Genomic DNA, 14,962 nt, shown 5'->3' on the forward strand with positions numbered 1-14,962 from the left:
ACAAGCCACATACTGGAAGAAAATGTATGCAGAACACATAGCTTATTTCCAGAATATATAAAGAACTCTCACAACTCAATAATAAAAAAACAAACAACCCAATTTTAAAAATGGGCAGAAGAGTTAACAGAAGGTGCACTCAGCAAGAGATTTGCCTGGCAAATAAGCATATGAACAGATATTCAGCATCACCCGCCATTAGGGAAATGTAAATGAAAACCACAAGATGCCGAAGACACACCTATTAGAATAAAAACAAACAAACATGAAAAATGGACAAACCAAGTGCTGACAAGCATGAGGCACATGGGAAGTCCCATATGTGGCTGGAGGAATAGAAAAGGGTATACCCACTTTTGAAAACAGTTTTGCAGTTTCTCATCAGGTCATATATACACTTAACCAAACAACCCAGCAATCCTACTCCTAGGTATTGACCCAGGAGAAATGAAGATACACGTTCAGACAAAAACTTGTATGTGAATGCTTAGAGAGGTCTTATTTATAATTGCTGAAAACTGGAAATAATCCCAGTGAACGGGTGAGCAGATGAACTGTGCTCCATCCTTTAACAGAATCCTGCTCAGTGTTAAGGTGGAACAGACGATTGATCCATACAAAAAGTTGATGATTCTTAGAAACATTTGGTAACTGAAAGAAGCCAGAGACTCAAATGTTCCTACTGTAAGATTCCATTTATATGAAATTCTTGAAAAGGTAGAACAAAAAAGACAAAAACCAAATTGATTTTTGCTGGAGCCTGGGAGAGGGGTGAGTGGAGCATGCAGAAACTTTGGGGAATGATGGCCATATTCTCTGCCTTGATTGTGGGGATGACTACAAGACTGTACAGGTTTGTGAAAATTTATAGAACGGTATACCTGAAAAGGGTGAATTTTTCTCTATGTAAATTATACCCCTAATTTACATAGAGAAATCTATTTTCTTTTAAAGGGAGAAAAGGCTATTCAAGACAGCTATCACTATAGAGACTTTACTCTTTACTTCTCCAGTTCCTCAACTCATCAGGTTTCCATCATAACTAGCCATGCCCCCACCTCAGTCCCCGGACTCACTCCCTTCTCCCCACCGCACACTGATTGGGCAAAGCTCAGTGTTTATCCTTCCTTGCACTCTGATTTTGCCCCCTTTCCAACTTTGAGACCTTTTCTAGTCTTTTATGTGTGTGGAGGGATCTTGGGGAAGGGAGCTAGTGGGGAGACTCTTGTAAGCCCTGATGTCTTCAGGACCAGGCTCTCGAAACTGAAAAGCCAGTCACTTTGTTACCTGTGTTCTGCTGGGCACTCCCCTCTTTGGAACACAAAGGCAAAATGTCTGGCTCCTAAAAAGGGAGTCATGCCTCTCCCTTTCCTTGAACTTCTAAAAAGGGACAGGAGTATGTGGGGAGAAACAGCATGGGGTTACAGGAAGTAGAGGCAAGATGGATTGATAGGTAGGGTATTAGTTAATATTTCAAAGTATTACTTTTATTAATAATGTTATTAAATGAAAAAAATGGTGTACAATAGTGAATAATATCTCTTAGACACATATATCTTTTGCATTTGGTGAGGCTTTATGAAATAGGAGAAAGCTTCTTAGAAGAAGTGGAACTTGAACTGTGTCCTTCCCTTTGGGTTGAAGAGGGTATGGGGCAGTCATGACAGGAAACAGGTGTGACACTGGGCTGGTGGTTGACCTCTGAGGAAATGCTCCAGATAAAGACAGAAACCCAGTGGGTTGAGGTACGGCAGACAGCAAGGTTGGCTATCCAGGAAGGACCAGATGGTGAAAGACTTCCAAAGCAAGACAGGAGGGTAGCTGGTAGCAGAGAGGCACTGGATGCTGTTCTAGCTGGAATACAAGTTGATGAGAATACTTGGGAAAGATTTGTTTCCACTGAACTCAATAACCACTGAGCCTTTATCATCGGCAAGCCTTTATTTGCCAAATAAAGACAAATTTGGTGACTTAGCCAGGAATCAGGGAAAGATAAGATGAGAGATCAGTAATCTAGTTTTTCTGTCCCCGTCAACATTCCCAAATATTCCTCTTGCGTCTATATCATTCCACTTACATGGTTTTCGAACTAACCCTTGACTTGTCTCTCTTGCTACTGGATCCAAAAGATCTAGAACTCCTTGAAAGTAGTGACCACATGTTATTCATTTGTGACCTGAACACTTAGTAGTGTACCTTGCCCTTTGTAGGTGCTCCATACATGTAGACTATATGAATGCTTGGATGCTTGAATGAATGACGTGGATACAGCATCCGTGGGAATAGAGAAAAAGGGATGGCGATAAGGAAGAGTTTAAAGGATGACCCCTTCAGGATTTCATAGCCAACTGGATTGGAATATGAAATAGAGAGTCCAAGATGACCCCTGATGGGTGGCTAGAGAGTGGGGATGCCGGGTCCAACAGAAGGCAGAGTCTGCTGAGAGGAGGAGGAGTTCCATTTAGAACTCTGCATTGTTCAGTCTCCTGGGAGCGCTAGAACTCCGATGAGCAAGCTTAGTGCTTACTGGATGCATTTTTGATGAGCAGCTCTCCTCACAGAGGCAGATGATTTCAGAGTAAGTTTATTAAAATTAGCATGTAGGGGAAAGTGAGCACAACGGCTATTTTTATCTGATGGAATTCATGTTCTCTCCTGTGCAGGGGAATTCGCACATGTGCTTCTAAAATTGACAACTTACACTCTTATTATGTTAAAAATTAATTTACTGACTCTTGCATTGAGTAAAATAATTGGCCGAAGATTAGAAGACGACTTTGGCTAGCCCTTGAATGAAAATGACCAGAGCGAATGACATTTCTTTCTCACTGCCTGGTTTTCCACCAATAAGACCACACTGGGGCCTTGGGTACCTCACAGCGGAGGACTTTGCTTAGTGGAGAATCTGCATCTCTCGCCCATCAGGTAACGTGGCACCAGTGGTAGGGGACAGTCCCTAAGGAACACAAACCTTTGGTTAATTTTTTATTTTGAAATCTTCCCATTTTCATTTCGCCTCTCCTATTCTACTCTGTTTTCATTATGTTATGCTATTTTGTTGTAACACACATCTTTTTTTAAAAGAAATTATTTCAAAATATTTATTTTAATATGTTCAGAACAAAGTAATCATTATAATTTAAAAAATACAAAATTAAGAGAAAACAAAACATCTGAGGAAAATAATTGCAATACTCAGATATTGAATTAAAAGACACTGAAAAAGAGTACTTGTTGAAACAGTGATGCTGAAAGTTTAAAAAGCTACTATGTTATTATATAGTGGCTAGAAGCAGCAGTGTTTGATCTGATGAAGAATTGGCAAATAGCCGTGAGCAATGGTTAAGCGTCCTATGGGACTGACTTTCAGAAAATCAGGTTTTGAACCACCACACATCCTAATTATGTTCAGGGTACCAGGTCTTCTTCAAGCCAGTCTGCCCTCTACACAACTAACCTATAGGGTCACCTTAAGAAAAAAAACAAACGCTTTCACCAGGTTCTCTTGTTCAGAAGCCTTCCATGGCTCCTCATTACTAGCATTCAAAGCCCTCCTCAAACTGGCCTTGACCTTCCTGGCCTATGTCTCGCTGCTCCACTCATAAATGAGCTGCTCCAGCCAAACTGATCTGTCACACTTTCTGGCTTCCATCTTATTTTCACGCCCTGGCCTCATGCAGGCTGGCCTTCTACTTCTTCCCTGAGGTGGACTAGAAGCCCGCACCCCTCATAAAGTCTCCCAAGGTTGAAGTGAGCTCTTTATCCTGTTCCACTTTACAGGCAAGGTTCCAAACTGCTCGCACAGCACTTACGTGCTCCCTAAGAAAGGAAAGCACCTTCCCTGTGTGTGCATCTTAGCTCCAACACAAGTTACTGAGCTCCTCAGAGACTGGACTGTGACCATCTGTATTGGGTAGGAAATGGGAATTCTAGAATGATGAGCTTCAGCCCTAGTCTATGTGGCTTAGTTGGTTAGAGCATCATTCCGTGCACTGAAGGGTTATCATTTGGATTCTGGTCAGGGCACATACCAGGTTTTCAGGTTTGATCCCGGTGCAGGCTCATACAGGAGACAACCGGTGTTTCTCTCATACATTGATGTTCTCTCTCTCTCTCTCTCTCTCTGATTTTAGAGAGAGCGGAAGGATCCTGGCTCAGGCTTTAGTGGGTCACATGTCATCAAGCTGTACCACTAGGCAGCTACATGGTCGTGGGCAAATCTCCTGACTTCTCCAGGCCTCAGTTTCTCTGGACTTTATATGGTGAGGATAACAATATCTGCCTTGTGTCTCTCATTTAAGATGAGGATACAATGTGGTGATGTGAAAATAGGGTTTAAAGTCACCAACCTGCTATAGCCGAGGTGGTGGTCCTATCCTTGCTTGGGCTTTAAGAAAACCCTTCCAGGCCTTCAAAGATGCTTCTGCAGAGAGAGGTGATGTGTCAGCTGCCGGCTGTCAAGATGATGCCATTGAAAATTCATATTGATGGAGTACAGATTGACGGATCTGCTGGCTCTGCCATCTGCAGACCCATGACCAAGGCAATATTGGAGGTGGCAGGCATGGGACTCCCTTCTCCTAGCCAGGTCCAATTTGCTTTTTATTTTGCTCCAGCCTGGTGAGTTCTGTCAGGGTCACTCTCTCACCTTCTCTTCTTTCCTGATAGTCTCCGGCGTTGCCAGACCTTTCAGCATGGTTGTAACTACTCAATCAATTCCTGAGCACTTCAATCTCCTCGGCCTTTTCTGCTCTCCCCTTATTCACCTTCTATCACACCCTCTTGCTGTCCCCCAGTCCAATCTTCTGCCCCGATGGATCTGCCCTTCCATTTGTATCCCTTTCTGGTTGTTAACCAACTGCTGACTACTTCACTTTCTTTGTTTGTGGGAGTCTTGAACAAGCCTCCTTTTAAGCTGATGGCAATGCTCAGGAAAAGACACAGCTAACAGCTATCCCTCTCCCCCTGAGTTCTTGCAGGTGCCTCCACCAGCTTCCTGCCTCCTGCATCTCCTTCTCCCTTCCCAGCCTGCCCATAAAACTCCGGGCCTGACCCTTCCTTGTTCAAAGACCTCCATCGTTCCTATTGGCTCTTACTTTGGTTCAGCCTCTGTTGTCATCGAAGGCCTTTCTTACTTTCATCTAAACCAAACATTCCAACCTTGTTTTGTATTTTTCCTTTTCACATGTCCCGTGCTCCTGGCAATCGGAACCACTTTGGGTTTCCATGTACTTGGCCTTGGCTCAGGTTGTGCCCTCTGTCTGGGATGCTTGTTCTCTTGCCCCTCCTCACTTCTGCAAGGCTTAGTCATGATCACCCTGCCCCCCAACTGAAAGCTCCCTTGCCTTCTGCGATCCCATAGCATCTAAGCACGCCTCCGTGACCGGTGTCTCCCTGGCCGCCTTATGCTGAAATCATTTATGTTCTGCCTCGCCTCCAGCTGAGAGTTACTCCAAGCAGGAAAGGGCTGATTCATCTGTGAATCGCCCACTGTGCCCAGTGCATAGTCCTGTGTGTAGTGAACGAATTTATAAGGGATGACAAACCTATTGAGTTCTCAGTTAACACTTGAGTTGAAAACAATGATACCTATTTATTTTGGTCAGAACACCATTCTCCTCTGTTTCTTTCTCCAAAGTCTTTTTACATCCATTTGATCTCACAGACCTTCTGAGTTTCAAAAGACTGAGATATTTTAAAGGTAGTAATTCAGATCTCCTTTTAATACATTCTAAGGGATTTATGAATTTACTAGAAGACATTCATCCTCCCTTCTTTTCCTTCCAAACTGGAATTTTATGGCATCAGTCAGGCAGAAGCTTCAGGTGGGAAGTCGTTTGGTTGTAAAGAGCTGCTTTTTATGATGGGCTCTGACCTGTATCATGTGGGTCTGGCACATGCCAGTCCTGAACTCTGCTCTGAACTACAATTTAAACTTGCTCCAAAGTCATCTACCACCAAGCGTTGACTCTTGTGCAAAGAAATTGTGTAATTTCTTTGATTCCTATGCTCATTGTCTCTTCATGAGAAATAATAAAGACAACTCCTTACCTTTGACTTTCCTCTCCTGATATTGAAGACAATGTCCCAGGCACTTTGCTAAAAGTTGGAGTACAAAGTGCAGCAGGATATTGCCACCTTCTTCTGCATTCCTAATCTAGTCCCCATGACCTCCTTGCCCCTTAGGATGAGCAGGAGTAGGGTCCTCAGTTAGTAGGCAAATACATGGAAAGCCAAGCCCTCCTTTATAGTCACTGGGCAAGAAGCGAGTGTATGGAGCTCAGCCTTTTCATTTCAAGTCAGATAGGTGTGTTTCCCGCCCGGAGCCTTGGGTACAGACCCTTTGCCACTCACATCAGTCGGCCCCGCTCTAAACCCAAGACCTTGAGCTGAAAGAGAGACTTTTGGGGTCCAGTTTCAGATTTCTGCCCAGACTTCTATATGGGCTGGAAGTTGAGCGAAAGTGGTGTCGGGAGACCTGTGGATGAGACCATATCTTGAAGGACAATCAGGATACCACCTCTGCCTTTGTAGGCAGACGGGTGTGACCCAGCCCCATTGTGAGAGAGTCTAACAGTGCCAAGGATTCACCCACTGCCCCACTCCCTCCTGCTTCACCCCCAGCACAGGGGTTCCTTAGGTAGCTGTGGGGGCCCTGCCTGTAATGGACTGAATCTATGGTTGGGGAAGAAAAGTGAGTAGCCAAAGGTAGTACCTGGAGATGATAAAGCCTTAGGTCATAGTGGATTTAACTTGAAACATTCAAGTAATATGAATTCACTGCACCCCCTAAATTTAGAAACTATAGGTACATTGAAAAGGGAAAAATTATTTCAGTACTCAGAGCTGACTGCTGTTAATATTTTTGTGCATAATCTGTCAGACATTTTCTCATGGCTTTATTTCTAAAACTGAGTTTATATCATAAGCTATTTTATGTTTTTATTTGTATGGAGGCTCACATACGTACAGTGAATGCACACAGTGAAAGCTCAATGCTTTTTCACACATGTGTGCGTCTGTGTAACCACCACCTAGATCCAGATCCAGAACATTCCCAGTTCCCCAGAGGTTCTGCATGTCCTTTTCCTGTCACCCTCTCCCAGGTAACCATACTCTGACTCTGTCAGTGTATGCTGTTTTTATTCTCTTGCCTACTCAGCAATAAGGAGTGAACGGCCCCATGTCGCTAGCTCGTTGTCATTATCCTCACAATCATCAGTCATAATGGCAGCCTAGAGTCCAAGTATTGACAAGCTAGCCATTTGTTGGGCTTTGAGCACGTCTTAGAAATACTGATTGTATTGTTCCCCACCATCAGGAGGCCCAGACGTCTGATCAGGGTTCTATTTAGCTCTACAACAGGCTGCAGGCCCAGTGCCTGGAGGTTTTCCTGTGTGTTTTTTTGCAAGGCCTGCTTGTGCCCTCCCTGGCTTGCTTGCTTCTTTGAGTGCACGTGTGTCATGCTGAACATCCTGCTGACCGCTCCATGTGCTGGATAGGGCATCCTACAGCCTCACACATGGTACAAAGATTTTCACAGGACAGCAAATTTAGGGTGTGACTTCTTCCCATTCCTTAACTTCTTTTTTTATTATTTTTTTATTCTTTATTGATTAAGGTATTACATATGTGTCCTTATCCCCCCACTGCCTCCCCCCCCCCCAGTTCATGCTCTCACCCCCCTAGTGTCTGTGTCCATTGGTTAGGCTTATATGCATGCATACAAGTCCTTTGGTTGATCTCTCCCCCTTCCCCCCACCTTCCCCTGCCTTCCCTCTGAGGTTTGACAGTCTGATCGATGCTTCTCTGTCTTTGAATCTGTTTTTGTTCATCAGTTTATGTTTTTCATTATACACCACAAATGAGTGAGATCATGTGATATTTCTCTTTCTCTAACTGACTTATTTTGCTTAGCATAATGCTCTCCAGGTCCATCCATGCTGTTGCAAATGGTAGGAGTTCCTTCCTTTTTACAGCAGCATAGTATTCCATTGTGTAGATATACCACAGTTTTCTAATCCTATCATCTGCTGATGGGCATTTAGGCTGTTTCCAAATCTTAGCTGTTGTTAATTGTGCTTCTATGAACGTAGGGGTGCATATATCCTTTCTGATTGGCGTTTCTGGTTTCTTGGGATATATTCCTAGAAGTGGGATCACTGGGTCAAATGGGAGTTCCATTTTTAGTTTTTTGAGGAAACTCCATACTGTTCTCCACAGTGGCTGCACCAGTCTGCATTCCCACCAGAAGTGCACGAGGGTTCCTTTTTCTCCGCATCCTCACCAGCACTTATCATTTGTTGATTTGTTGATGATAGCCATTCTGACAGGTGTGAGATGGTATCGCATTGCCGTTTTGATTTGCATATCTCGGATGATTAGTGACTTTAAGCATGTTTTCATATGTCTCTTGTCTTTCTGTATGTCCTCTTTCGAAAAGTATCTATTTAGTTCCATTGCCCATTTTTTGATTGGGTGGTTTATCTTCCTTTTGTTAAGTTGTATGAGTTCCCTGTAAATGTTGGAGATTAAACCCTTATTGGCAAATATATATATTCTCCCATGCAGTGGGATTTCTTGTTTTGTTGATGGTTTCTTTTGCTGTGCAGAAGTTTTTTTTATTTTGATGTAGTCCCATTTGTTTATTTCTCTTTAGTTTCAATTGCCCTAGGAGCTGTATCGGTGAAGATATTGCGTCAGCATATGTCTGAGATTTTGCTGTCTGTGGATTCCTCTAAGATTTTTATGGTGTCCCATATTACATTTCAGTCTTTTATCCATTTTGAGTTTATTTTTGTGTGTGGTGTAAGTTGGTGATCTAGTTTCATTTTTTTTGCATGTATCTGTTCAATTTTCCCAACACCATTTATTGAAGAGATTGTCTTGACTCCATTGTATGCTCTTGCCTCCTTTGTCAAATATTAATTGAGCATAGTGATTTGGGTTGATTTCTGGGTTTTCTATTCTATTTCATTGGTCTATCTGTCTGTTCTTGTGCCAGTACCAGACAGTTTTGAGGACAGTGTCTTTGTAATGTAGCTTGATATCTGGTATTGAGATCCCTCCTACTTTGTTCTTCTTTCTCAGGATTGCTGCAGCTATTTGGGGTCTTTTTAAAATCCATATGAATTTTTGGAGTGTTCATTCTAGGTCCGTGAAATATGTCATTGGTATTTTAATGGGGATTGCATTGAATATATAGATTGCTTTGGGTAGTATGGACATTTTAATGATGTTGATTCTACCAATCCATGAACACGGTATGTTCTTCCATTTGTTTATGTCTTCCTCTATGTCTTTTTTCAACCTTTTGTAGTTTTGCGAGTACAGGTATTTTACCGCCTTAGTTGTTTATTCCTAGGTATCTTAATTTTTTGTTGCAATGGTAAAAGGGATTGCTTTTTAAATCTCTCTTTCTGTAAGTTCACTATTGGTGTATAAATGTGCCATCGATTTCTGGATGTTAATTTTGTATCCTGCTACATTGCCGAATTAATTTACTAAGTCCAATAATTTTTTGATGGAGTCTTTAGGGTTTTCTATGTACTGTATCATGTCATCTGTGAATAAGGACAGTTTTACTTCTTCTTTTCCAATTTGGATGCCTTTTATTTCTTCTTCTTGTCTGATTGCTATGGCTAGCACTTCTAGTACTACATATGTTGAACCGGAGTGGAAGTGGGCATCCCTGTCTTGTTCCTGTTCTTAGGTGAAATGGTTTTAGTTTTTGCCCATTGAGTATGATGTTGGCTGTAGATTTGTCATATAAGGCTTTTATTATGTTGAGGTATTATCCCTCTATTCCCACTTTGCTGAGGGTTTTTATCAACAAAGGGTGTTGGATTTTGTCAAATGCTTTTTCTGCATCAATTGATATTACTATGTGATTTTTATCTCTCAGTTTGTTTATGTGGTATATCACGTTTATTGATTTGTGGATATTGTACCATCCTTGCATCCCTGGGATAAATCCTACTTGGTCATGGTGTATGAGCTTTCTGATGTACTGCTGGATCCGATTTGCTAAGATTTTGTTGAGGATTTTGGCATCTATATTCATGAGGGATATTGGCCTGTAATTCTCTTTCTTTGTGTTGTCTTTATCTGGTTTTGGGATTAGGGTAATGTTGACTTCATAGAATGAGCTTGGAAGTGTTCCTTCCTCTTGAATTTTTTGGATTAATCTCAGGAGGATAGGTTTTAGTTCTTTGAATGTTTGGTAAAACTCCCATGTGAAGCTGTCTGGCTCCGGGCTTTTGTTTGCTGGAAGCTTTTTGATTACTGCTTCAATTTCCTCCATAGTTATTGGCCTATTGAGATTTTTAGATTCTTCCTGATTGTGTTTTGGAAGGTAATATTTTTCTAGGAAAATGTCCATTTCCTCCAGGTTGTCTAGTTTGTTGGAGTAGAGTTGTTCATAGTATTTTTTTTTTTTACAATCCTTTGTATTTCTGTGGGGTCGGTTGTTATTTCACCTCTTTCATGTCTGATTTTGTTAATTTGGGTCCTCCCTTAACTTCTTTTTAAAAAATTCACTTTTAGCCCCACTGGCATGGCTCAGTGGTTGAGCATTGACCTATGAACCAGGTCACAGTTTAATTCCTTGTCAGATCATATGCCCAGGTTGCAGGCTCAATCCCCAGTGTGGGGCATGCAGGAGGCAGCCAATTAATGATTCTTTCTCATGAATGATGTTTCTATCTCTCTCTCCCCTCTCCCTTTCTCTCTGAAATCAATAAAAAAAATATATTTTTAAATTCATTTTTAGGCCCTGGCCGGGTAGCTCAGTTGGTTAGAGCATCCTCCTGACATGCCAAGGTTGTGGGTTCAATCCACCATTGGGCACATACAAGAATCAACCAATGAATGCATGAATAAGTGGAACAACAAATTGATGTTTTTTCTCTCTTCCTTTCTCTCTCTCTGAAATCAATTTAAAAATTTATTTTTAAAAGAGGAGAGAAATTCACTGGACAATTTAAACACCTGGGTTTAGAGAAAGGTTCTTTTAGGTGACATTAGAGAGCTAAGCAAATAGTCGTCTTGGTTACTGGAATCATTCGTGAAGGCACTGACAGGAGAGAAATTCCACGCGTCTCCCAGAAACACTTTCCTACCCAATGCTGAGCAGTGAAGTCGTGATTATGTAGGCGTTAGCCACGCACATTTGGAAACTTCCCTGGATTCCACTCTCTTGGTTTAGATTTTGATTATTTCACTACCACTATTACTACATTATTCTAATTGCTGCTACTACTCTTAGTATTAATATTACTATTGATAGCAGTAAAGTTTGTCTTATACTGTTTCCATTTCTTAAGCACTTGTTGTGTGCCAGGCACAACATGAAGCGTTTTTCATATAATGTTCAGTTCAGGCGCATATTTTAAGGAAAAATAAAACATTTTATTGAGTCGTTTTATAATGTGTTGTGTCCTGTGCTGGATGCTTTATATGTGTGATTTCATTTATTCCTCACAATAGCGTTGGGAGGCAGTGAGAGTTACATCATTTTATAGCTGTGGTCAGTACGGCTAAGAGATGGCAAGTAAACGAAAGGGAATATGTGAGCAATGCGGGAGCTGGGATTTGAACCTCAGGCTTTCCTGATTCCAAAGCCTGTTTTTTTCTACTCTATCACAGCCTCAATGGATGGATGGATGGATCAACCAACCTGAAATGCTCATTTTTAGGTAGTATACATTTTGAATTATGGAGCCACAATGAACATATTCTCTCATTTAAACTCTATTTAATACTTTAATATAATACTTCTACACTTTTGTGTCATAGATATTTGATGTCACTTGTCGGTGGTGACAAAGGGTTCTAATATGAAGTCAAGTACATATCTTGCAGTATAAGATGCCAAATTTCCTCCATATCAGTTGTTTGGGGATACTGGTATATTATTTAGGATTCATTTTAATGTGATATTAAAAACAACAGTGGCTGAAATGTGATAGTTATCTGTGTCTCTTTCAAGAACACTAACTTTGAGGCAGGGCCAATGTGGCAGCTCACAGTTTGTCAGGATTCCAGGTACCTTCAGTGTCTCTGGTCGGCCACTCCATTCCAAGAGTGTGGCTTTCCGTTTTATGGACTAATATATTGCAGGAAGGAGGAAGACATGAACAAGTGTGTGCCCTCTCCTGAAGGAAACGTTCTAGAAGTCCCCCAGGACCCCTCTGCTTCCAGCACTTTATATGTATGTAGGGATCGTAGTAGGACCTATGTCATAGGGTCTCTTTGTGAGGATCCAGTGTGTAAAATCCCGGCAGCAGTGACAGTACACAGTCAAAGGTAGAAGAGTCTACCATCTGTTTTTTGGCTGATGCTTCCATGGTCACATCTGGAATCTGGGCCCATGAGGCTTGGTGGGACTTTCCTAAGTAGGACTTGTAACTAGTGTTCGTTCCCTCCCACACAAAGTGAATAGCACCCCATCCTGATGAATCTATGAAGATGATGGTTATGGATGATGATGGTGATGACAACAATGAAGATACTTCTTAGTAAATGCCAGCTACATGCCAGTTACTTGGGCTAGACACCTTGTTTTATTATTTCCTGTAATCTTCTCACACACTCTATGATATAGATACAACCATGGTCCTCATTTTCCAAATCAGGGGTTTTGGGCTCAGCAGGAGATAGATTAATTTGCTCAAGGTCATTGAGCAAGATGTGGCATGGCAGGGATTGGACTCCCGGAACATTAGATATCCGAGCTCAGGGTCTTACTTGGAACCTCCATTGCCCTCATATCCTTTTAGATCTCTCTGCCTCTGAAATTTCATCTCCTTTTAGAGGGTCAGCCTGCTCCTATACTTAACACTTCCTCTTGATGCTACTATCTATAGTGATCCTGATTATTATCGAGTTCTCTTACTAAAAGAGAAATGCCCAAACATTAACATTAGCTGCAGCAGTGATGTCTGTGTGCCCTCCCCCAAGGAATTTTTAAAGTGTCAGTTCTTAATTCTGTAGTTGGGGAAGAGTAAAATGGAGCAACCTATTTTATTGGCATTAAAATGCTCTCCTGGTGAATGGTGATGATGGAAGTAGTGGTGGTTGTAGACAAATGGCCCATCAAGGAAAGCAAGTAAAATCATGCCCAATATTGCCTTGAGGTCCATTGGTGATGTGTGGCCAATGAGGATTTTGCCATCTTCCCTGAAAGCCATAATTAACTCAGGCCACCCATGGGAGCCTCTCGCTAACATAATCAACTCATGTGCACAGTTATCAGAGAAACAGACCTGGACAGAGTCCCCACCTTAAGAAGTGTTTACAGTTCAGCCTGTCCTTGGAAGTCTCGGAGGATTTGAATCACCAGGAGTGCACACCCACCTGTGTTCCGGAATGAATCTCCAACTGACTTTTTGCTGTGGGGCTGAGTTCTGAACTGACAGTTCTTGTTGAGGAAAATTTCTCACTAATCAGTATTGCCTGGAGTTGGTGGAGAAAGTAAGAATGACGAAGATGAAGTGCAGGAGCAAATTAACGGTGCTCAGAAAAATATGAGCAAAATGTAGAGAGAGGGAAAAAACAGCTCCCAGCCGCCAGCTTCAGGGGGGAGACCTTCATCCCGCAGGCGGAATTTTGGGCCCACATGGCCCTTTAGCAGTGACTCCGCTGTTCTCATCCGGAGAGAATCATTGGGAGAGCTGTAATGATTGAGATTGATGAGAATCTTGGCCTATGGCGATAAGAGCGCTATTTACTTGGATAATTAAAGTGGTGATGGATTTGCATGGCTGATTTCAAGATCTCTAGTCTGCAGATGACTGCCTTTTGGGGCGGATTGGGATGAACATCTCCTTGCGTAGAGTATCTGCACCTGACTCGAGTATCTGAGAGGTGGGAGCTCCGAGTACTCCCACAAGTGCTGCTTCTTGAGTTGAATCTTCCCCTTGAGCACTCTGGCCCTTTCAAGGAACTATTCATCCCAGCAGAGGGAAGATACTTTTCAGGAAGGCAGGGTCTGTTGGCAAACTTAGAAATGGAGATTTTCTTTCTTTGAATAGAACTGACACAGTTCTTTTCATTACTGTGATAATGAAATTGGTGCCTTTAGGATTTATTGTGTGTGTGTGTGTGTGTGTGTGTGTGTGTGTTCTTTTATATGCAACGTCTTACAGAATCCTTAGACTCTTCCGTGAGAGAGGCAGGGCACTGGCAGAAAGGGCATGGGACAGGCCTGGGTTCAAATCCCACCTCTGTCCTCACAAGCTGCGTGTTTTCTTTTTTCACCTCTTTGAGCCTTGGTTTCCTGGTCTGTAAAAGGAAATAATAAGTTTACCATTTGGGATTGTGATGAGGATTAATGATTTATGGATGTGAAATGCTAAGTCATCTTTGGGCACCAAATAGCCCCCAAATGATGATGGTTATCATGTGATCACTTATAAAAGGGGAGCAGCGCAGAGGGAGTGAGTGGCTTCGTGCCCAGTGGAAGGTGATGGCAGTGAAACCCACATTTTACTCTAAGCCCAGTTGCTTCTGTTAGTGGTGCCTTTGTCTCTGTATCTCCTGAACACCTCATATTGAAGGACAGTCCAGGAGTCAGTGCTAGTTTGGCAGATGCTACCCTGTAAGCCTCTCAGGCCCCCATCTATAGAGTGCAGGCACTGTCCCAGATCCCCTCTGCCTCGCCATGTTTGAGGCAGACTGGAGAGGCTAAGAGCTGGTAGATGTGCAAGAGGGTGCTGTAGCAGACAGTTTGACCAAAAGTTGTCAATGCTTTGCTGGCTTTTTACTGCTACCCAGCCCACAAGAAAAACCCTCTGCAGCTGAATGGGATTATAATGTAATGAAATGACCAGAGGATCTGCCATTACATGCCACACGTGACTGTGATATAATGTCATTGCAGACGTGCGTATTGTTAACGTGAGGTGTAGCCTGCATCCAGTGTATCCCAGGCCCCTGGCAACCTGGATGGAGAAGGGAGAGC

General features: G+C 42.4%; 1 protein-coding gene across 8 annotated transcripts in view; it reads left to right on the top strand.

The window, feature by feature from the left end:
* The window catches only part of CCDC149 (coiled-coil domain containing 149), a 101,446-nt gene that overhangs the window by 6,150 nt on the left and 80,334 nt on the right, over nt 1–14,962 (top strand). The window contains exon 1 of one of the 8 annotated variants that reach the window (XM_023757733.1): nt 4,240–4,262. The exons of 6 other annotated variants lie outside the window; for them this stretch is intronic. In XM_023757733.1, coding sequence (XP_023613501.1) covers nt 4,260–4,262 — 3 coding nt within the window. In that variant the 5' untranslated portion in view covers nt 4,240–4,259. Of the gene's footprint in view, nt 1–4,239; nt 4,263–11,674; nt 11,697–14,962 lie in introns of those variants that run through there. One more of the 8 variants, XM_023757735.1, reaches the window with a different exon arrangement.

Source organism: Myotis lucifugus, unplaced genomic scaffold (assembly GCF_000147115.1).
Source record: "Myotis lucifugus unplaced genomic scaffold, Myoluc2.0 scaffold_112, whole genome shotgun sequence".
Taxonomy (NCBI): Eukaryota; Metazoa; Chordata; class Mammalia; order Chiroptera; family Vespertilionidae; genus Myotis; species Myotis lucifugus.